This window comes from Sus scrofa, chromosome 6 (genome assembly GCF_000003025.6).
Source record: "Sus scrofa isolate TJ Tabasco breed Duroc chromosome 6, Sscrofa11.1, whole genome shotgun sequence".
Lineage (NCBI taxonomy): Eukaryota > Metazoa > Chordata > Mammalia > Artiodactyla > Suidae > Sus > Sus scrofa.
In genome coordinates, this window is record NC_010448.4 from 37,157,648 (window position 1) to 37,180,281 (window position 22,634).

At 34.9% G+C, this 22,634-nt stretch overlaps 1 protein-coding gene across 6 annotated transcripts in view; it reads right to left on the reverse strand.

Annotated features, from left to right (window-relative positions):
- Positions 1 to 22,634, reverse strand: part of PHKB (phosphorylase kinase regulatory subunit beta) — a 199,208-nt gene that overhangs the window by 163,224 nt on the left and 13,350 nt on the right. For all 6 annotated transcript variants that reach the window (XM_021094236.1, XM_013998279.2, XM_013998278.2 and 3 more), the window contains 3 exons: positions 8,781 to 8,870; positions 6,757 to 6,895; positions 1,518 to 1,617 (listed from right to left, as the gene is read on the reverse strand). In XM_021094236.1, coding sequence (XP_020949895.1) covers positions 1,518 to 1,617; positions 6,757 to 6,895; positions 8,781 to 8,870 — 329 coding nt within the window. The remainder of the gene's footprint in view (positions 1 to 1,517; positions 1,618 to 6,756; positions 6,896 to 8,780; positions 8,871 to 22,634) is intronic.

Sequence of the window (22,634 nt, forward strand, 5' to 3'; positions counted from 1 at the left end):
TGAAAATGTTTTAAAATTTGTAAAATCCTCCATTTTATATGCAGAAATAGCTAATTCTAATGTGATCTATACCTTCTTACAATTCACACTTATTTTAATGGTCTACCATCATATCTACATAAGGCAAAAAAAAGCTAATCCTTTATAATTTAAGGAATTAAAGAAAGCTCAAATCACATTCAAGTTGTTTTCAAAAGAAAACACAATTATGAACACTTGTTAGTAAAGCTGAATAATATTTAGAAAGGGACACTAACAACTGGTTAAAAAGCCACAAATAAAAAAATTCATACTACATCATTTCCTTCCTTTTGATAAATAATTCTAACTTAAGTCTGTCAGCCTGGTTAGCAAACTCATGAAATTCACAGCTCTCACAGTATTTCCTTGAGAGAAAAGTTGAATCCATAGACATTAAGCATTCATGAAATGATAAACGGGAAATAAACAGTAAACTTCTCACACTTAGGAAAAAATAAATTTAATCACAATTACTTCAATAAATATGACATAGTAGTTTAAACCAAGTATGTTAATATGACATATGCTTTATTTCAAGCATTGAAAAATCTTCATAATAATGACTCGCAAAGTCAAATCTCAGTAGTCAAATGACAGGTTTTTAACATATCTCTATTGCGAATAAATTTACTTTTTCTACCACCTAACACTTTTTTTGTTGCCATATTCTGGTGACAGAATATAAGCAACTTTTCCATTTTGACTTCAGGTACAGGCCTTAAAAAAGATGCTATCACAGAAACTAACTATAATATTTACATGATAGAGATATACCAAATATTAAGTGATCAAATTTGCTTGCATTAATTACTGATATGCAACTTTGCTAATGAATCATCACACCTAGAAGTGGTCTTGGGGAACTGTGACACACTGACTTAAATATATGGACACTTAACAATATTAGGACCTGGAAACAGGTGTAGTGAAGGTAAGTAGGGGGACTATCACATTTTATTTGCATAGCGATTTAAGGTTTAAAAAGTTTTATTATGTACCTTATTTCTTTAATTTCCAAAATAACCCTGTGAAGTTTGCTGTTTTCTGAGCCTGTAATTCCTGCCCTCTTCACATGTAAATGAATGAAGCAGTATATTTTTAAACTAAAGTTCACTTAAGCCAGAATATTCACATATCTGAAAGAAATTCTAACGAGGATTTTCTTCATTAATATACTCTCGGTTAGAATTATGGATACTGTGAGGTTCCTGAGAATCTGAGTCTTTAATAAAGACTGGATGCAAAGTACAAAGAAATACAAACAAATTCAAGCCCAAGTAACTGTTCTCTATAATCTCACTAAAGGTGTTTCTTCAATTTCAGTATTTCAAAACCCTGGGCTAAAAAGTAGAGCTGTTTTAATCTGTCTGGACTGCCCTAGGATGTGACTTTACCTCTTGAAAGTTCATTCTTCTTCAGAAGATGCTATTGCTGTATTGGTTAAATTAATCCCTCAGAATGATGTGAGAATTTCAGTCCACACTACAGTGTTTTACCTTATCGGCCTGACGCATATAGCAGTAGAGAATTCCTCTCATGCATTTTATAGCCGAGTGCTCCAGCTCATGGGTCCTTCCCTTGTCATCATCAATGCGCCTGGGTGAGAGAGATAACTCATGAAACAAATTGGAAAGGCATTTGAAAAGGAAGCAGAGTTTCTGATAATTAAGTATTTAACTATGTGGCTAATCCTATGTTCTGGCAACATCTACTAATTCTGTAACAGTGAAACTCCATTTTCCCAGCAGATGTAGAAATGCTGCAAAAAAAAAAAAAAAAAAAAAAAAAAATCCTGTGATGAAACTTGTGCAAATTTCTCCTTCCTTCTTTTGAGGAAGTAAGCCAACTGCTATAAAAATAGCATGTAATACTTTCACCAATGACTTGCTGAAACTTTAAAGGATATTTCAATATTGGAAAAATCTACCGAAAGATTTTTTAAATACACTGTTACAGAGTAGAGGCAATTTTAAATACCAACCCCTTTAGGTTATGCAATGGCCACTTGGATTCAAGGAAGTATAGATTGAGGTAGGCACGAGTTTTCTTTGCTCTGCCATGTATTTAATAATTCACAGAAATGCCTTCAACTAAACATGCATCTAGTAGGATACATGATGCATTTGGGCATAAAGTTTTATATTCTCAGGTCTTAGTTCAAAATTAATCAACCATACTCTACATCTCTTGCTTTTACAAAGAAAAAAACAGCTAACACCTAACTACTAAACTACATTAAGATGTTTTTCCGTCCTTACATTCCTTTTTTATTGATCAGTGGCCTTCAAAAAAGATGAATGAGAGTTACTCACTAATGAAAAATAAAAGTAGCTTATTCATTGCTTCACTAACTCTTAACTAAAATATCTGGCCATCATCCTCACTTTATAAAAAGCATCACCTGTCTCTTTAAAAAGTATACTATAATTACCCCCTCTTTCAATTCAGATCTCATATACCACTGCTGGAAAGAATGATGATCATTTTTAACATACCATGGTGAAAGTCAGTGAAAAATAAGTTATCTGTCATTAGAACAACATCCCTCCTTTCATTTGCAGCCACTGAAGTAAAACTGGTATGATTTTGCTCTGGGACCTGTTTTCCCCTGCTGATGTCAGAGCCAAATGCTAATAGAGGCAAATTATGGCATAGATAACAGTTGACAAGGCATTGATTTATGAAGGATACTGCACAGTTGGAGCACAATGAGTTCTGTGCATAATTCCCACCTTATCTAAAAACGAAAAAAAATTCAGAAAACAAGATCATACTTTTCTAAAATTGTCTTTAAAATAATTCTCTGCCCCTAATTTCCACAAGCATTAAAATAAGACTAAAATATTCCACAATAATTCAGCCACAATAAGGAATCTATTTTCATGAAGTTCTCATGTTTCTCCTTTCTTCTGCAAATAATACTAGTAACCAGAAGAATATTTCTAGAAAAATAAAAGAGCAGTTGCATTTGAGTAAAAACATTTAGGCAATTAGTACATATCTATTACTTTTCCTGATATTTAAAGTGAACCTGGTGATCCCAAATAATTCTTCTATTTTCTACCAGGAAGGGCATATTCTACTTTCCATAGCAAGCTCTATGGATGCACATTCAAGTTTTAATATGATTTCAAGAATACTTTTAATTTTAAAAAAACAGATAAAGAAATAACTTTAGCCAATTTATTGATTGCAAGCCATATGGAGATGTTGACCAGATATTTCTAAAAAATGAAGGCTTGAGTTTATAGCTAAACCAGATTTCCATACTTAAAAATACATAACTAGTGAAGAAACCAAACACTATCATTGGTGCATTATTTCCCCACAGCCAAGTTTCAAGGAAAATAAAGTCAGATTATTGTTTGGTCCTGTGACTTGACTGTTTACTAGCACGAAGCTAGGGCCACCTGTTAGAGTCAACTCCTAAAACAGCGATAAATCTGACATTGGGAGAGGAAAGGCTCACTTCTAGCATGAAGGCATCTTCTCTCTCAGTACTGCAAGGTATCTTCTCAAGGTTTGCCTCGAGGTTTTGTTTTTCTAATATACGTACATTTAAATAGTCTGAAAGTACTCCTTCAAGTCAATAATCTTTAAAAAAATTACTCTTCTCAAATCCAAAAAGTAAAAGGAAACTAATTCCATATTTAAACTCTAATTTAAAGTCATATATTTTTCTACAAGTTGTATTAGGAAGAAGAAAAAAATGCAAAAACCCTACAAAATATTTTTTAGTATGGCATAAAGTATACATTTAATTTTAACACATTTTGTGTACCTGACTAGGTTCAGAAATAGTTTTAACCTAAACCATATAAATCAAAATAACATTATTTTTAAATAAAATAAATATAATAGGTATAATTATATAACAATAAAATATAAACCTTTAATTATATTAATTATAATTATATTCACATATAATTATAATGTATAATGTAATGATAGAATATAATTATATTAATGTAATATAATTATAATTAGATATAATGTAATATGATTACAATTTAAAACAATGGTATATTCAGAACACAGCTATATATATATATATATATATATATATATAAATGACATTTTAAAAAGTCAAATATATTAGTGAGCACTTGTCTCCTCTAAAACAAAATTATAAAGTGAAACTGTAATATCACATTTAAGAAAAACAAACTATTTCAAAGTGTAATTTTGCAAATAAGTTACTTCATTGTCTCTAATAATAACATATAGATTTTATCCAATTATTTAATTAAATAACACCAAATTATACCCCTAATGTGTATGAAATCTAAATATGCATAAAATAATCTTTTCATGTCCATGGTACACAAGCACACGCACACACAAATTCAAAGAGACGTGAGGCTTCATGAGATTTTTGATAAGTTTAACTGAAAACTAAAGCAACTAGAAAAATCAAATTACTCCCACTTAAAAAAATTAATAACTTTATATTATACACATTCATTACCAATGAGGGATAAATATAAATTCCTGAAGAAAAAAATACTGACATCTTAATTTCTGAGGGATTCTGCCTGAAATCTTTATGATTTCATTGATATTTACAAGTAGAATTAGAAACAAAATTCTATTCATGCTATAGCACAGGAATTTTCTAAAACAAATCATCACAACTTGATATTGTGAAAGTAAAAAGGGCTTCTAATAATTGTGTGGTAAGTTCCCTTGCATTTCTCCAAATGGAAGACATTTCCCTTGCTAGTAAAACAAGAAATCTGATACTTTAATGACATAAGAAAATAAATTATCCGGGGAGTTAGTGCAAAGATAGTGTGCCCAGCAAAGAAAGGACTTTAAAATTTCTATCAAATGTTTGAAGTCTTCTGGGAAAAGGCCTGTACTCTTGCATTTTTTAAAGCTATTTTCCCCCAACATTTTATTTAGAAAAACTTCAAATTTAGAAAAGCTAAAAGGATGCTACAATGAATAAACCTTTTACTCCTCACCTGGATTCACCAGTTGCTAAAACTGGTTTGCATTCTCCACCTACAATTTATTTTCTGCACTATTTTAAATGTCATTACCCTTATACACTTCAGAGGTTATCTCCCAAAAACAAGGGCACTCTCTTATATAACCATAATATCATTATCACACCCAAGGAAGTGACTATGTAGTCTAATATATAGTCTATATTAAATATAATCCAATTATCCCTAAAATATGCTTCCCTGTGGCTTTTTAATGTATGATCCGATCAAGGTTCATGCACTGCATCTGGTTGCCATATTTCCTCAGTCTTAATTTAGCCATCTTCATACCTATTTATCTCATCTTCTACAATTACCTCATTTTTTAAGAGTCCATGCAAGTTTGTCTTACAAATAGCCACAATGTGGCTTTGTCTGATTGTTTACTGACAGGTAGATTCATTTACACATTTTGGTAAAAAGTCAACATGGGTGATGTGTCATATCAGTAGGCACCTAACTGTAAGTAAGACAAACTGTCTCATTACTGGCCTAATCACTTGGTTAAGGTGCTGTTGGTCCAAAAACCTTAACATTTAATGAAGCTACACTGTGCTTACATAAAATATGTTTTAAAGAAATGCTGGTAATGATATTAGCAAACAAGTACTGAAATTGACTACCTTCATATTATCTACTTGATTTTCTTTACAAATGTAACACATCAATGTTTTGAGACAAAGGAATCACGTTCATGCGAAAGATAAAATTTTCAAATCAGAAGGATATGTATGTGTCATCTTCAAAATATTAATATTCAGGGACACACAGTTTTGGGGGCATCAGCACGCTGTGGCTCTCTTTGCTTGGCAAAGCAATGAAGCTATTATTTTCTACTTTACCCCGTCCCCAAAAGTTAATATTTGGAAACCTAATTTAAGAAACAGTTAAAATGTATCATACTGACTCTGTATCTAGACCCATACTGGATGCTTTCCATATATAACGAAATAAATGAAGTAACGAAAACATTTTTTTTTTTAAGGCCGCACCCTGTGGCATATGTAAGTTCCCAGGCTTGGGGGCTAATCAGAGCTGCAACTGCCCACCTATGCCACAGTCACAGCAACATGTGATCTGAGCTGTGTCTGTGACATACACCACAGCTCATGGTAACGACAGATCCTTAACCAACTGAGCAAAGCCAGGGATCGAACATACATCTTCATGGATACTAGTCATGTTCATACCCCTCTCAGCCACAATGGGAACTCCTAAGGAGAACTTCTGTGCTGTGAAAAGATCTATATTTCTTTTACTTCATAAAATAACTGACATACAATCAGATTTAAAAAGTGATACTGCAATGAAGTTCAGTAGGAAAAACACAAAACTGGGGGAGGAGGGAGAAATGCAATGGCTCTATCATTAACTAGTTGTATAATTTTGAATGATTCTGTTAACTACTCTTGGCCCCAGTTTTATTATTTTAAAAAGTCAATCACCATCCACTTCCTCTATGACTGAACTCAGTGAGAATGGGGATTTCATGCTGTCAAAGACTAATGCTCATAAACAACCCTAGATGTGAAAAATTTCAGTCACAAAGTCATAAAATGTTAGAACTTGTCTCATGTAAACCCTTAGGAAAACTAAAAGGTTTAGAGGCCTGAGAGGAGATGTGAGCAGTCACAGGTCACCCAGTGACTCAACAGCAGAACCGAAAGACAGCTGCCCAATTTGTCATGGGCCACAAACCCTATTACCTAGAATTGGAGTTACAGTAGAGTACACACTAGCTTACCTGTATGCAAGAGCCAAAGCCCAGGCGCCAGCAGCGCAGTATAGACTGTCATGGACCTTAGCTTTCTGATCATCACCACATGTTTTAGTGGGAAAGAGACCTGTGGTTGGACTTTGATACAGCAGCAATGTTGACTTGACTGCAATAGAAGACAGAGAAAGAATGAACTGCGTGGCCATCCATTTTCCTTGGATGGAGGTCTTAAACTTCTTTGGTTTCCTCATCCTACAACTCTGTTGTTTCTAAACTTAGCTGTAATATAAAACTTTTGCAGATGTAGAAACAAAGTAACTCCAGCCTAAGCAGAGATTCATCCTGCATGAAAGGGTCTTTCCACTTCTGAGGAAAGAACTCAGCTAATTAACACATAAATAGCCTTTAACATATCCTTGTTAATGTCAATAAGAGTAGTAAGGCGCCACTAGATACAGGGAAAAAAATAACCAAAAAACTAAGCATATTTTCAACAAATCAGTTCAACAGGAAAAGTAAAGCAAATGCGCAACAAAGAATTGCAAATATTTGCTAAATCCAAAGCTAATTCAACTGCTAAAGAGGCCAGAATCCTATTTTTCACTGATGACTAATTTACACCTGGTCTTCAGAGCAATGTATTCATGTTACATATTGTACAGGTTAGTGGTACATTTAACATTTCAAAACTGATCCTTACATAACATGAAAACAGCAAGCAAATAATTATTTTACGAACATCCCAGTTAAGTGCAAGAGATCTGAAATCAATGTTTTACAGCTGTCCCTCAATGTGCACAGGAAAATTCCAGGACCCACATGCATACCAAACCCTCAGACACTCAAGGCCCTTATCTAAAATGGCTCATGCAGTGGGCCCTCCACATCTGTAGGTTCTGAGCCTGCAGATATGGAAGGCAGACTATAGTACCTTTTATAAAAGGGTCCTAAAATAGAAAAACAAACACTCTAAAATTACATTTCCTAAAATCTATTTTATTCCTGTCTAACCATAAGTGGATAAAGAATGGTTTTCCCCCAAATAAGTTAAATTACCCTAATCTAGACTGGCCTATGTCAACTACTTTTCGGATAGTTTTTCAAAGTTCTAAAGTACTCTGGTCCTTCACAGAGATTAAGGAATTAAATTTCTTTTTCTCAGACCAAACTAACGTTACCATTATCAATTCTTTGAGAATACCAGGCTATTTATTATTTTGCCAGAGTAAAAAACTGGCCCTCATAGTCCAAAGTATACAATTGACATTTCTTTTAAAAGGTAGTTAAATCTCTTCGCCAAGTTATGGCTACAAAGATAATGAATGGGCAACATAATATAAACCAGAATCTTGGCCAAAATAAGGTGAATTAAGGTTTTACATGAGGTTAACACAAACAAACAAACAAAATCCTTCCCCTTCGGGAGACAAATAAACTAAATTTTATATGTGACATACTAGGCCACATAAATGGCACAAGTAATCTGACAAAAAATAAGTACACATTTCCAAAATAATGGTCTGATGAACAACGAGCAGCCCAATATATACACTGATTACTCACATCAAATAACAAAATTTGCTGGGCTGATCCTGGTAAAAACAAAAGAACAACAAAAAAACAGGGACCTGATAATAGCAACAGTAACCTGAGATTACCTTTTGTATCTCAATGATTAGGACAGGTTCAGGACTACATAGGAACCATTGTAGGTAAATGAGCAGAGTACTTCTACAAAATCCTTGTGTAAGAATTATTCAAGAAATAGCTTCTAGTCCTCAAATCTGCTAATGTTTAGTAGGGCTAAAAGGACACAGAGGACACTGGGACAGTTTTAAAATTATTCAAGGGACAGATATGACTTACCAGATTCCTTTTAAAGTCCCCATATCAATGTGCAATTGGAATATATATATATATCTGTCTAAGCACTGAAACTACCACCACATCCAAATGAGAGAATATCATCTATACAATGTATGTAATACAAGAAGCAGAATAAATACTAATCATAGCTACCTAAGGACATGTTTTCCTCAGGTTTTGCTTACCAATTCTGTAATAGTGATCCAACTTTTCCCACAGAGTTTCATTATCAGGTCTTGGAAGATTAATGCTTTTAAGAGGTTCATAAACTGAGCCTGAAAGAAAAAAGAAAACCTATCAAATCCAGTCATTTTCACCCAGATAAACAGAGAAACTTCTAAACAACAGAAGAAGCACTAATTTAGCCATCTAATTTTCATTTGTACAGTGAGCTATCATTATTTCACTACTGGCCAAATTTTGGGTGGGGAAAGGAGAAAGAAGAAAACACCCTTGTAATAAGTATTTCCAAATGCTGAGATAGCCCCACTCTCACCCCCAGCGGTGAATCCAACTAATTCATGTGTATACCAGTCCTAACAACTCATATATCATTAATACTCCTGCGGGAGTCAGTAGCTTGATAATTTTAGTTCCTTCTGAAAAATATATCTACTTTCATGTCCTGAAATCCAAACCTTATACCTTATCCTCATGCTTTATCAGGTAATTTTCTGTCAAATGATCATTTCCTCAAATCCTCAAGGAAAAAGATGCTACATGTTCCAAAGTCATCTACTTCATGAATATTCGGATAGTTTTCACCTTGAAATCCTGAAGCCTCTACTTTCTCCAAGGTAGATAACACTTGTCTTATTATCTAGACTATGAGCAGAAACCATCCCTACTTCTCAACCATAGAAACTACTCTAAGATGTCAGCAGAGTACACTGCTCCAAAGCTACAGAATACACATTAATCATGATAATCTGCCACAAAATGAATATAGAAAATTGCTCACTTGACTAGTACACTTTCTCAACTGCTGACTGAAAGGAAGACATCTGACCCTTGAGCCATCAGACTAAGTACTGACTCTTACTCTTGTTAAGAGCACTCAGAAATTATAAACATCTCAAGGTTAAAATTAATTCACCCTGGGAATCAGGTAACGCATGTCACATAGTCTAACAATATAGCACAAGAGTGAATCTATAATTTACCTGGCCAGGGGTAGGGTGGAGTTTTGTGTTGGCATGCATTAAGAACATGTTTCTTAAAGCATTTATGTTTGTAAAATTGTTATGTCCAGTATGCTGGTTTAAAGCCAAGATACTGGGAATGCTCTTGTGTTTAGGCAGAGAGTAAATGCTATGAAGGAAGTAAGCTAAGGATCTACACATTCTGGCAATAGTCCCAATATCTTCTGTTGGAAAGAGAGCTGATTTGTGGATAAAAACAAGGAAGACAAAATGATCTGCTCTGAGTGAAGCCATTTTTCTAAAAAAGCCTTCAGAGTCATACCAACCAGAATGGCCCCATAGTGAAGTATGGAGAGGGCTATCAACACAGACAGAAAAGCATCAGGACTGCAAAGGTGGTGAGGGCCAGACATGCCCTCTGCCTCTCTGCATTCAATTAGCTCTGGGTAGGTTTAAGTATATGGGCAAGATATGGGCAGCTTGGCAGTCGAGAAGGAATAACTGCTTGCATGTCAGGTGCTGAGCTATGGGGGTCCACACACTCTTAGTGAAATTCATCCATAATTAATCAGGTAAAATCAGGTACAAATCACCACTTGTTTTAACTGTGCATACATATATACAAAAATTAAAGAGGAATTCACTTTTAATCATTTCACCTTTGCTGAGGTGAAATGATTATGGATGAAGAACATTTCTTTTTATTTTTAGCATTATTTGTAGACCTAATATTTTGCCTCCTATAAGAAAAATAAAATCCCCAGAAGTTGCATATATATTTCCATTACAGTTAGGTAAATAATACATGTGCATATGGTTAAAGACTGAGAGAGAATATGCAAAAGTGAAATCTGCATTATAATAGGTGAATTTATTCTGAAAGATTATTTTAAAAACATGTTATCATGGTTTTTAGAGCAAAAAAAATACTTCCTTTAAAAGTGCTATTACACTTAAAGTGCCCCTCACATCCCAAAAAAGCCTAAAATGATTCCATCATCTAATGTTTCTCAATAAAAAACACCCATGGAGTTTCTTAGAAGCAAAAATAAATAAACAAATGGAAAACCAGACTTTTCAAGAAAATAAGTACCCATTCATTAACAGTTAAAACCGAAGATGTTCAAAGCACAGCAGAAAAGTAAAATCACATGATTCACTGAGAATCTATATTCTCTAATACCTTCCTATATCTTCAAAGAAAGCCCACAGTGAATTAGGAACAGCTTGGCTAGATAAATGTCACCATTGTACTGGTCACCACTATTGCTTCTAAAGTAACTGCATAAAATTAAATAAGGATTGGAATTCCCGTCATGGTGCAGTGGTTAACGAATCCGACTAGGAACCATAAGGTTGCGGGTTCAATCCCTGGCCTTGCTCAGTGAGTTAAGGATCCGGTGTTGCCATAAGCTGTGGTGTAGGTTGCAGACGCGGCTCGGATCCCACGTTGCTGTGGCTCTGGCCTAGGCTGGTGGCTACAGCTCCGATTAGACTTCTAGCCTGGGAACCTCCATATGCCGCGGAAGCGGCCCAAGAAATGGCAAAAAGACAAAAAAAGAAAAAGAAAAAAAAATTTAAATAAGGATATTCCTCACAATTTATGGTGACCAATACCACGATTGTGAAGTCAAAGAAAAGTACTCAATAGAAACATTTTAAATAAGAATGAGACATGTGAAAAGTATCAAAACAAATGAAAATGTGGAAGAGAAGGCAAGCAACAATGGAGTAAACTTCCCAAAAACAATGACAAATGCAAAATTACAGAAAACTTAAAGAAACGTCTAGAGTTAAAAAAACAAAAATTTAAAATATAAATTTTTTCTCTCCATGTTTTTCCCATTTGAATTTTGCCTATATCCAAACACCACAAAATAAAATGAAATGCATCAGTTATCCAGTTTGTAAAATGTGTTTAAACATGTCAACCAGATTTTTTACCTGAGAATTCCCTTTGTATTAGAAAAATATAATCTATATCTTCATTTCAGAGCACATTACTGTCAAAGAGATACAGTGACAAAGAACAATACAAGAGAAGATGAAGCAGAAATTGCTGAAGAGAAATATTACAGCTTTATCATGAAGGAACAAAAGGCTATTTACTAACAAGGAGATTAAAGAATGAGTTTTTCAAGACACTTCTGTGAGACAAAAACAATATTAAGAAAAAGAAAAAACTTATCAAAAGGCTTTCCAAATTTTGCACTATAAAGCCAGAAGGTTTCTGAGTGTTATGTATGGAAAGGCTTTTAAGAAATCACAAAATAGCACCAGTAGTTCAAATAGCAACCATTAAAAGAATTTTAAAAAAGGTGACTCATGAAGAAATTCAAGATAGAAAACTGATCAGCAAACCGAAACAACATCAATAGTATATTATTTGGGTATCGTACTTTATACAATTCAAAGTCTTCAACACCTACAAAAATTTTATTAATCAAGACTTTGATGACTTTTTTGTCTTTTTCCCTGTAGGATGGTAGACTAAGATAAATATCATCATTATGTATTCATTCAGTTAATATATACAGTGGATGCATAAGAACTCTAGATAATACATCTAGCAGGCTACCATGGTATCTACAAGTTAGGAAGAAAGGTAAAATAAGCTTTTAAATAAGATATGTGTGTGTTTGCGTGGTGTGTGTGTGTGTGTGTGTGTGTGTGTATAAAATAAGGTAGATGGTGAGTTCCTTAAAAAACAAAGGACAGGAAAATTCAATCTCCCTGTGGGGCTCAGAGAACAGGAAACTCACACATTGCAATCTCTGAAAATAATAATTTCAAATAATGAATTGCCTTCTAAATATGAAAATAACAACTGAAATCCAAAAAGATGTTAAGTCATAAACATTTTACATATACCATACTTAGTATAGTTCTAAAATTTAAATGCATCTTACAAACCAAGATACCACACACTAAGATTTTTTTGAAGTGATATACATGAAGATTTAGATAAGAAATAGGAGTTCCCGTCGTGGCTCAGTGGTTAACGAATCCAACCAGGAACCATGAGGTTACAGGTTCGATTCCTGACCTTGCTCAGTGGGTTAAGGGTCCAGCATTGCTGTGAGCTGTGGTATAGGTCACAGACACAGCTGGGATCCTGCATTGCTGTGGCTGTGATGTAGGCTTGTAACAATAGCTCCAATTCCACCCCTAGCCTGGGAATCCCCATACGCCACAGGAGCGACCCTAGAAAAGGCAAAACGACAAAAAAAAAAAAAAAAAAAAAAGTATATCACTAAAGGGTAAATTTCATTGACACACTAATCCAAGTATGCCCTTTCATAGGACAGAGAATTTTATAAATCTAAATCCTTAGAAAGGACTGTAGGATTCTGAATTTCTCCCTCAATTAAAATAATTTCTTTTCAGATTAAAAAAAAGATAATCTATCACCATAAAAAGCTATCATTAACATTTTGGTACATTCCTTTCAGGCATTTTTTTAAGTTTGATATACATAAATTATTTTATGTATATGTGATATAAAATATACATATATCACATATACACTACAAAAGTTACCATATATAGGATCATGACATACATACTGTTTTTCTCATGGATCTAAGTCCTTTTATTCCTTACCTCATCTCTTGCCCTCCTCTGTCCTCGTGACCATGTTTATGTAATCTAACATACATACATAAATTAGAGAAGAGTCTGTCCTTGCTTGTTTTATAAAAATGGGATCATGACACAGACCCATCCTTGCATCTTGCTCCTCTCTTTCAACACTGCATAGGGAAATCACTAAAGGTGAGAGCTCTTTCTGACAGATACTCTATATTCCGGGGTATTAATATATTACAAGTTATTTCACAAGCCCCATCAGTGGGTATATAACTTGCTTCCTATTTTTGCCCTCATAAATAATACTGCAAAATATTCCTACACACTGATATAGCCAGTAGTACACTAGAACTAGCTAGAACTGGCTAGAAAGAGTTGACTATTAAATTTTCAGGAATTTTAGGACTAATTTTGGGAATTTGGGGACCGATTGTGAAACAAGCCATATTTGAAAATTAAATCACATAAACTTACAATTAATTATTAAAAATAAAGGTAATAAATACCCAAACCTCATCATTTCTTAGTTTACTATACTTTACTATTACACATGCTTGGTTTATTTATACCTATAAATCTGTATATTGGAAATTTATGTAACAGCATGTATCTCTTCCAAAAACTGCATTCAGTGATGTCAAACAAAATTGAGTAGTTGTGAGAAAACCCACATGGCCCACAAAGTCTAAAATATATATTATCTATCTCTTTATGGAAAACGTTTGCCCATGTCTGGTCTAAATTCCCAGAAGCACTATTGAATTAAATGACAAATGCGCTTTTTACAAGAAATGGCAAAATGCACTTTACATTTTCAGGCAACTTTGAAATTTAAATTATTAACTTTGGATGATAATTTCTTCATCTTAAAATTTCCTTTTACTCTTCCACTGGTAAAAACTAGCAGGATACTACTATAGAAAGGACAAGTTATTCTAATATGTAATCAACTTTGTATTCCTAATGTTGACACTCGATCCAAATATTTACTGAACTGGGTGACCCACATGATTAGTGGGAGGCCTTCTTTTTGCGGGATTGGGGGTGGGCAGGACACACCTGTGGCATGCTAAGGTTCCCAGGGCCAGGGATCAAACCCTCACCACAGTAGTGACAATGCTAGATCCTTAACCCGCTAGGCCACCAGGAACAACCGGAGGGAGGCCTTCTTGGATTCCCACAGGCAGAGTTAATTATTCCACATTCTGCATTTTTTTTCCCTTAGGGCCGCACCCACAGCATATGGAAGTTCCCGGGCCAAGAGTCTAGTCAGAGCTGCAGCTGCCAGCCAACATCACAGCAATGCTGGATTCAAGCTGCATCTGCAGCCTTTGCCAGAGCCTGCAGCAACCCTGGATCCTTAACCTACTGAGTGAGGCCAGGGATGGAACCCGCATTCTCATGGACACTAGTTAGGTTCTTAACCTGATGAGCCACAACAGGAACTACATATTCTGCATTGTTTACAGTGTTTTAGAAATACCTTAAGTAGAGTTCTTGCTTATGATAACACATTTTATTTTCACTATTTGATTAATGTGTTATACTATACTGAAAGCTGATCAATAGCAGGGACCACATCTAGTACACAGTAAATGGCAGTGAAATTTTGGTAGAAGGGAAAGCATAGAGAGACATGACATAAATAGTTTTCCTGAAAAGTTTGTTCGGGAAACTTTTTTTTTTTTTTTGTCTTTTTAGGGCTGCACCAGTGGCATATGGAAGTTCCCAGGCCAGGAGTCAAATTGGAGCTATAGCTGCCGGCCTACACCACAGCCACAGCAACACAGGATCCGAGCAGTATCTGCAACCCGCACCACAGCTCATGGCAATGCCATATCCTTAACCCACTGAGCAAGGCCAGGGATCAAACCCGTGTCCTCAGGGATACTAGTTGGGTCCATTACAGCTCAGCCATAACGGGAACTCCCTGCTCAGGTAACTTTTGATAACCAGTTTACAACATTATTCCCACAGGCTATGCTTTCCCCTGCTTCTGTCCCATCCAACTTGATTTAATGATCAAGTCCCACTTAGGCAGACTTTCATGATTAGACAAGTTGAAAAACCTATTTTATTAACTTTAAAATGGCTATCTGTGAACTTTTATAGTTAAAAGATTTGAATACACTGTTATACATGCCTCGGCACTTTCTGCATCTTCAAGAGCACCAGTCTTTCCTTGCAAAACAAAGAAATGAAACTTAATTATGGTTTTCTCTACTGTTCCGTTCCACCATGCATAGAAATTTAAAACATTAAAGAATAAATATGCCCCTAATAGGGGAATGAATATATTATGACAACTCCAAAGAAATACCTTGAAACAGTTAAAGAGGTAATCTATTCATATATCATGAAAGACCAAAAATAGTGTGAAAAAGTATTGTAACAGAACAAGATGTACAGTGTACTGTGCTGCAAAATGAAGCAAAAATAACTAGATATGTGTGATGTTTCCAAATGTATATGCATATATAAACAACTACTTTAAAAACTTAGGCTATACACCAAACTGTTAAAAATAATTACTACTAGGGCAAGGACAGTAACTAATATATTATTACTGTATATATCTCTGATTATCTAAACAGTGTATAGGAATGTACTCATTTACTGCTTGTATAGTTTTTTTGAAATAAGGAAAATTTTGAATGCATACTATTTTGCACTGCATAAGATACTTTATATACATTATCCCATTTCATTATCCTGACAAAGGAATGATGTTGGCATTAAATTGAGGCCCAGAGAAGTTATTAAATGGCAGTCTGAAATTGAACACAGGGTTATCTAAAGACAAACTATGTGTGTGATCTTTTTCGTATACCACGAAACCTCATAAAAATGCTTGACTAGGAAGAATTATGAGCTCTTAATCACTGCTTTCATTTTCTGCTTTAAACAACAGACTTCTCCAAAATTATATGTACGTATTTATATACACACAAGTATACGTAACCCCAATTTATTATCACAATTCATTTGAATCCTCAACTTCTTAAATCTATTTTTCTCCATGGAGAGTTGACTAAGAAACATATTTTAAATGTAAAATATGAAGTGGCAAATATAAAATATCACAACTTCATAAAAATGAAGTAAAATTTGCCTCTTCAACTTATCCAAATAAGATGTGAAAAGGCCATTCCACTGTTCCTATTTTATTTTTAATAAAAAGGTATTAAGCTCTTCCAGTGACCTTTAAGGCAGGAGCACAGCCTATAAAATCTATTTAAGGATATTAAATCTGGTTGATGTTTCATGTGTTGACCTTATGAATTCCAATCACTCAATTAGTTATTTCATTTTCCTTTCTTATTTATAGTCTAGTAGAGTAACTTGCCATAACACACCATGAATGCATATGATTTCTGTGAGGTCAGAGGTGTATTCCAGCAATACTAATGTTTCTAAAAAGTTTCTGGAACTCCCTTTATGAAAAAAATGCATTCAGAAGTGGCACAGTTATGAAAATGAAAATTTCTCAGGAGCAGTCGTTTCCTTCACTGTTATAACCCCAGTGCCAACAGTGCCTGGCACACAGCAAGCACTCAATAAATATTTAATAAACAAATGGAATTAATATCCTCTGATATCTGAAATTTGCCAACAGTTAGTTGGAATCAGCAGCAATGAATAAGGTGATTCATCAAAACACATGAAGTAAGACTGACTGATCAATAACCTAAGCTGCGACCATATAGTAATTTGGTTTATTCTGTTCATCTATTACTCAAAAAGGAAAATGTGAAAGAAATCATAAAATGATATAATTTTAAAATGATCTGACCAACAGAATAAATGTATATAGCTTACAGGTGAGTCACTTCATAAAGGATAATACTAATCTGAACATGTAAGATTTCTCAAAAGAAACCCAGAGTCATTATTTCATACTCACACTACATGTGAAAATTTTAAATTTCAAATTTCAAAGACTTAAATAATAGCAGCTTTGTTAAGTATTAATTTAATTACATTGAGGGGAAAAAGAACTTCACTATAACCATTCTCATTCTGTACAAGAAATATTTAATTTTATTACATCTTCTCTTATTATAGTGATAAAAACATGTGACATTAGGCATTTTGCCATGTCATATGTTATTCAACATAAGTCCTATAGAAATAATACTTTCAAGCTATCCAGCAATTTGAAAAGTGGAAATGATCCATTTCCCTTTATCATTTACACTTTGATGAAGCCTGGTCTGTATTTCTTATCTTGGCAGAGCTCAGCAATGAATTTAATATGAATGGTATAACTACTATTATAAACTGTCCTGATAACGCTTTGTAGGGTAAGCCTGAAGACAGGAATGTTAATCAAAAAAAATCAAAATAAACAATGAATTAGCAAAGTAAACTAACCATAAGAATTAAAATATTCTCAACCAGAATAAAACCAGAAATACTTCTAACAGTATAGAGTTTGTAGACAATGAATGCTAGTTAATTTTCTTCTCATCAAAATGCCAATGAAAGTTAGATCACTAGCTAAGCAAAACAGGGCCGAGATGTTTTACCATTTCCTACACTATATGCTCAGACTTTGCAGTTTGCTCCAAGGCTGTCCTGAGAGTGTGTGTCAATGAACTGCCTTCTGCGAATCATAACTGACCGAACTTTCTTGTATGGAATCCATCACAATGTTTGCAAGCCACCTTTCACTCTAGTGAATAAGGGTAATCCCAAGGTCCAATCAAGTAAAAGAGAGGTCTCCCTGCTCTGTGCCGCCCCTCCTCCTCTACCCTCAGGTGGAAGGAAGCTCCTGAATAGACTGTCATAACACCTAAGAGGCCGTGGAAAGAACATGGGCTGTGAAAACAGAGAGACCTTGACTACAAGCATAGTTATGTCCTTGACAACTTTCTGGGCTTGAGCTCCCTCTGAGCTAGGTCTCATCTGTAAAGTGGGGGAACATCATTTAACCTCACAGGATTGCTGTGAGACTTAAATGAAATATTATAAGTAGAGCACTGACACAGGGTATATTAACTACTGCTGACTGTCTTCCCTTCTTCACCCTTAAACTTTTGAACCTCCTCCAGCACTTAGCATGGGACTGGTCACTAAGTAAGACATCAAGGAATTCTTGATAAATTGGCTTTGTCAGGTTAACATCAGAATCCTCTGGGGCAATGCAAGGATGATGGATATCCCACATAGTGATTTTAAATCTGCAATTTAAAAAATCAGTAGTTAGGAAACAGCAAAATTCTACTCTAATTGAGCAGAATTTGAGCTGTACGTGTGATATTAAAGTACCCTTGGGTTGCTATACACATTCTCTAACCATGCTAGAGAAGGGAACATTACTAAGGGTGGAAGAGGGAGAAAAACCTCCACTAAAATATGAGGCTGTGCTACACAGGAGTGACATGAGTCCATGCTAATAGGACTTCAATGAACTTCATAATGAACATGAATAATTATTTCTGAAGCATGACTATTTAGAGCTAACAAAAAATTAGCAATTAATTAGTGTTAATTTCACTAACAACCTCCAAGTCTAATTAAGGCCAGCTGTCAAACATCCCAAAAAACCATGCCATCTCTGTGGGAAGACAGAGCAAACTAAAGCTACTTGGAAACAGAATCAAATCTATCATTAAGAAGCATAGGCTGCCACGCCTATGTTATAATGAAGATATTAGAATACAAATTAACCTACTTTCTAATACATACATTTAAAATTATGTTACTGGAATACTATAAGTACTTTAAGTACTCAATGTATTCATCAAGCAACACACTGTTCAAACCATCAAGTCTGGCTTAAAATGTTTCATGTCTATTCAAAGTGTAGCTTAACTTTGCCATATTTTTTACGGGCTATTAGTTTTTTATGTAATACAAAACCGAAAGAATGTAACTGGGCAAACATTAAGACTTAAAATTTTGCTGTACTTTAATGTGCATTATAATTTAGTTACAAGAATTTTATAGTAGTAAAAAATTGCAGTGAAAACTGGAGTCATGGCAATGGATATTTAAGGTATTCAGCTTACACCACCGCAAATGAAATAAAACTACACTGTAATAACATGGAAATCAGGCTTGAACTTGCTAGTTTTTTGTAGTTAATTTGAAGATCATACGCTGTTTCCTCTCCTTTTCAAATAATTATATTACTTGAAGCACCTACCCTCATGCTACAAGATGTTGAATCTTATCTTTCAAGGATACTTAGGGAAGGGAAAAAAAAAAAAAAAAAAAAGACTTTCCTAAAGGCAGAGTCTATTGACATCATTCTGCTTTAAATAAGTTACATGAGATATGAAAAAGACCAGATCCCCTCACACCACCACCATCACCACCATCAGGGGACTCCACAAAGATCTTCAAACAATCGGCACTTCCGTTGCTCAAAGAAATAGTTGTGGAAAATAAACTGGACTGGGGGAAAAGTAAGTTTAGTAGCTTCTAGTGCTGACCAAATATGTCTCTCATTTCCATTCAACTGGCTAGGCAACCCCCTGAAAACGGAGGCAGTCTTTATATCCTGCAGCAGAGATGCCTCCTGAAATGGACACTACATGATCTTCTGGACATAGAAGGGATCACCAAATATAATTAAAGAAACAAAGTACGGTAAAGACACTAGAGGGAAATGTGAATAATATCCAGTCATTTCCAAGAACATTTGTTGGAAATTTTAACTTTTGTTATTCATGTACAGCGGTGGGCTCGAAACAGAGTCCTAAACCAGCAACCCAAATGCCCTGGCTCATCTGGGGCAATGGATTTGGGCCAAGTAAACCCAGGTAGAAATGAGAGCCTAGAACAGACAAACAAACTGATGAAAGCAAAAAGCCACACTGATGAAAGAGGCTGCAGAAACAGCCATGGTCACACCTAGAAGCTACAGGGTCAATCCTAATGCGAATCATGATGCCAATAATGACATATTTATCCAAAGACTAAGTTAAGATGGGGAAATAAGAATATTTCATTTAGAGCCCAAGATCTAGCATCTAAAATATAAGACAGAGAAGACATAAGGATGTTACAAAGGACTGCTGCTCAAAAGTGGTGTTTTAGACAGACCTTTGCTCCCCAAAGTGTGAGCGTTTGCTAGCAGTAGGGCTTTACCTGGGGAATGGCTAGAGCGGCAGACTCTCAGGTTGCATCCTGGACCTGCTGTATCAAAATATGCATTTTAAGAATACCCAAGGCTCTACAGTGGCAGTTATTTCATACTACACTTAATGGGAGCTGTCAACACACATCAGACCAGACTGAATGTAAATGCATAAATTCACCTTTAACCAAAGAGATCAAACAGGTAAAAAAATCATATAATAATCTCACAATTACCAGCATAATAAAAACAGCCAACATTATTTGAGCACTTACCATGTGCAAATATGCATGATTTCATTTAACCTACACAAATCTATAATGGAGGTAATGCTACTACTTCCATGTCACAGATTTACAAAAAAATGAAGTTAAGTGACTGATCTAAAGTCACACTGCTGGCAAGTGGAAGGACTAGGACTTAAACACTGAAGTATACTCTTGTTTTTGGTTTGTTTCACATCAAACAAAAAAGATGAGTATACAGTTAAATTTCAGGTGTTCTCTTGAAAATTTCATTTCTTATTATGAAAATACTACAGATTTCCAGCAATATATAATCTGCTTCAAAGAGTACATTTAAATTCAAAAAATGCTGCCTTAACAACAATTTTCCCCAAAATACTAACCCTAACCCTAACCCTTAGTATTGCAATACCAAGCAATTCTGATATTGATCACTGCACTTTCTCCATGTTAGCTGTGTAAGTAAACTGTTTAGCCATCATATACTTTGTTCACCTGCCCTTAACCTAGATTTCACTTCCTTTTATTTCTATTAGCTCCAGAGAACTGCAATGAACAAGAATCAAAAAAAGCTCTCTTCTTTAAGTTAAATACATAGTAACTACTAGGCTCTGACCTGATAAGGTCTAACATGAAAACAAAGATTTTGCTCTAGTACACTATGTAGTACAGTGTTTGATAGTTTTTCAGAAAAAGCTTTTATATCATTTCTTATTCTGAAAAATTGAAAACTTACTCTGATGGCAAAATTTAAAAAGCTAGTATCTCCCTCACTTCATTTAAAAGTGCATCATTTTACTCTCCTTCAAGTCCTGATATTTAATTGCCAAGTTGAAGTTTCCTGGTATCTGACGTAAAGTCTATACTGTGATGGACAAGGCCTAATAGAAAGCAATGAACTTCTCTCTGTGTAAAAAAACATGCTACTGATGACTTACGTTTTGACAAAAATGTAGATGAATAATTATGTGATTTCTTTCATTTTCCCTTCAAGGAAAGCAAAAAATCACTACACAGAGACTGCTGAAGCTTTTTAATAAGCAAGGGGCAAAGGAAGTCAGAGCCATGTAGTCTGGTCCTGGAGATGCTGTCCACAGTTAAAAGAACAACGAAGAGTGCCCTCATCAAGTCAAACACTTACCACACACATTACCACAGTGACACTAGGGTCACTATTTTGCTTCATTTATTTTACTTTTTTTAAATAATTTGAATTTTGAGTATTTTTTGACTTAACCAATGGGGTTAAAATATTTGGTATGAAAATATGTTCTTATTCAAAAACAGCTGAAAAATAAAGTTACCAAATTTCATTCATCAATTAAAAGGTGAAATGACGAGACAACATAGAATGCTGGGAAGTTAACACTATTTTAAAACTGCATTAATTCTTTTCAGCATGATTCATTAATTCGTTCAACTTTAAGTCTCCAGCATCAAGCTCTGTATCAGGGGCTACTGATACACAACTACAACTGATTCGGTCTCTGATCTGAAGGATTTCATAGCCTAGAAAGGAGATGGATATATAATTACCTAATAGCAATGACATGAGAACAGAAAGAAGCATGTATAAAGTGCCATGGGAACCAGTAGGGCAATTAATTGAAAACTAGGATGGGGGGGCAGGTGGTTATACGTAAAAATAGGAGATCACTGGAGCAGAATAAAAGATGACTGGAGTGCACCAAGCCTACAGCGAAAGACTAACACAGAGGGAACCTCATGATAAAGGTGCAAAAGCCAGAAACCATATCCCATCTGGGAACTGCAGATAGATTAGCAGCACTGCAGCAGCAAATCTAAGTGGGAGAGAAGTGTGGAAAGGTAAACCAGAGGTGCAAGAGTGAAGGATGCCAAAGGATCCCAGGTTTGCATTTTATCCTCTGGATAATGGAGAGCTGCTGGGGAAGTTTATGTAAGAGCAACATATGATCAAAACTTTAGAAAGATAACTGGTGGCAGTGTGAAAGACTG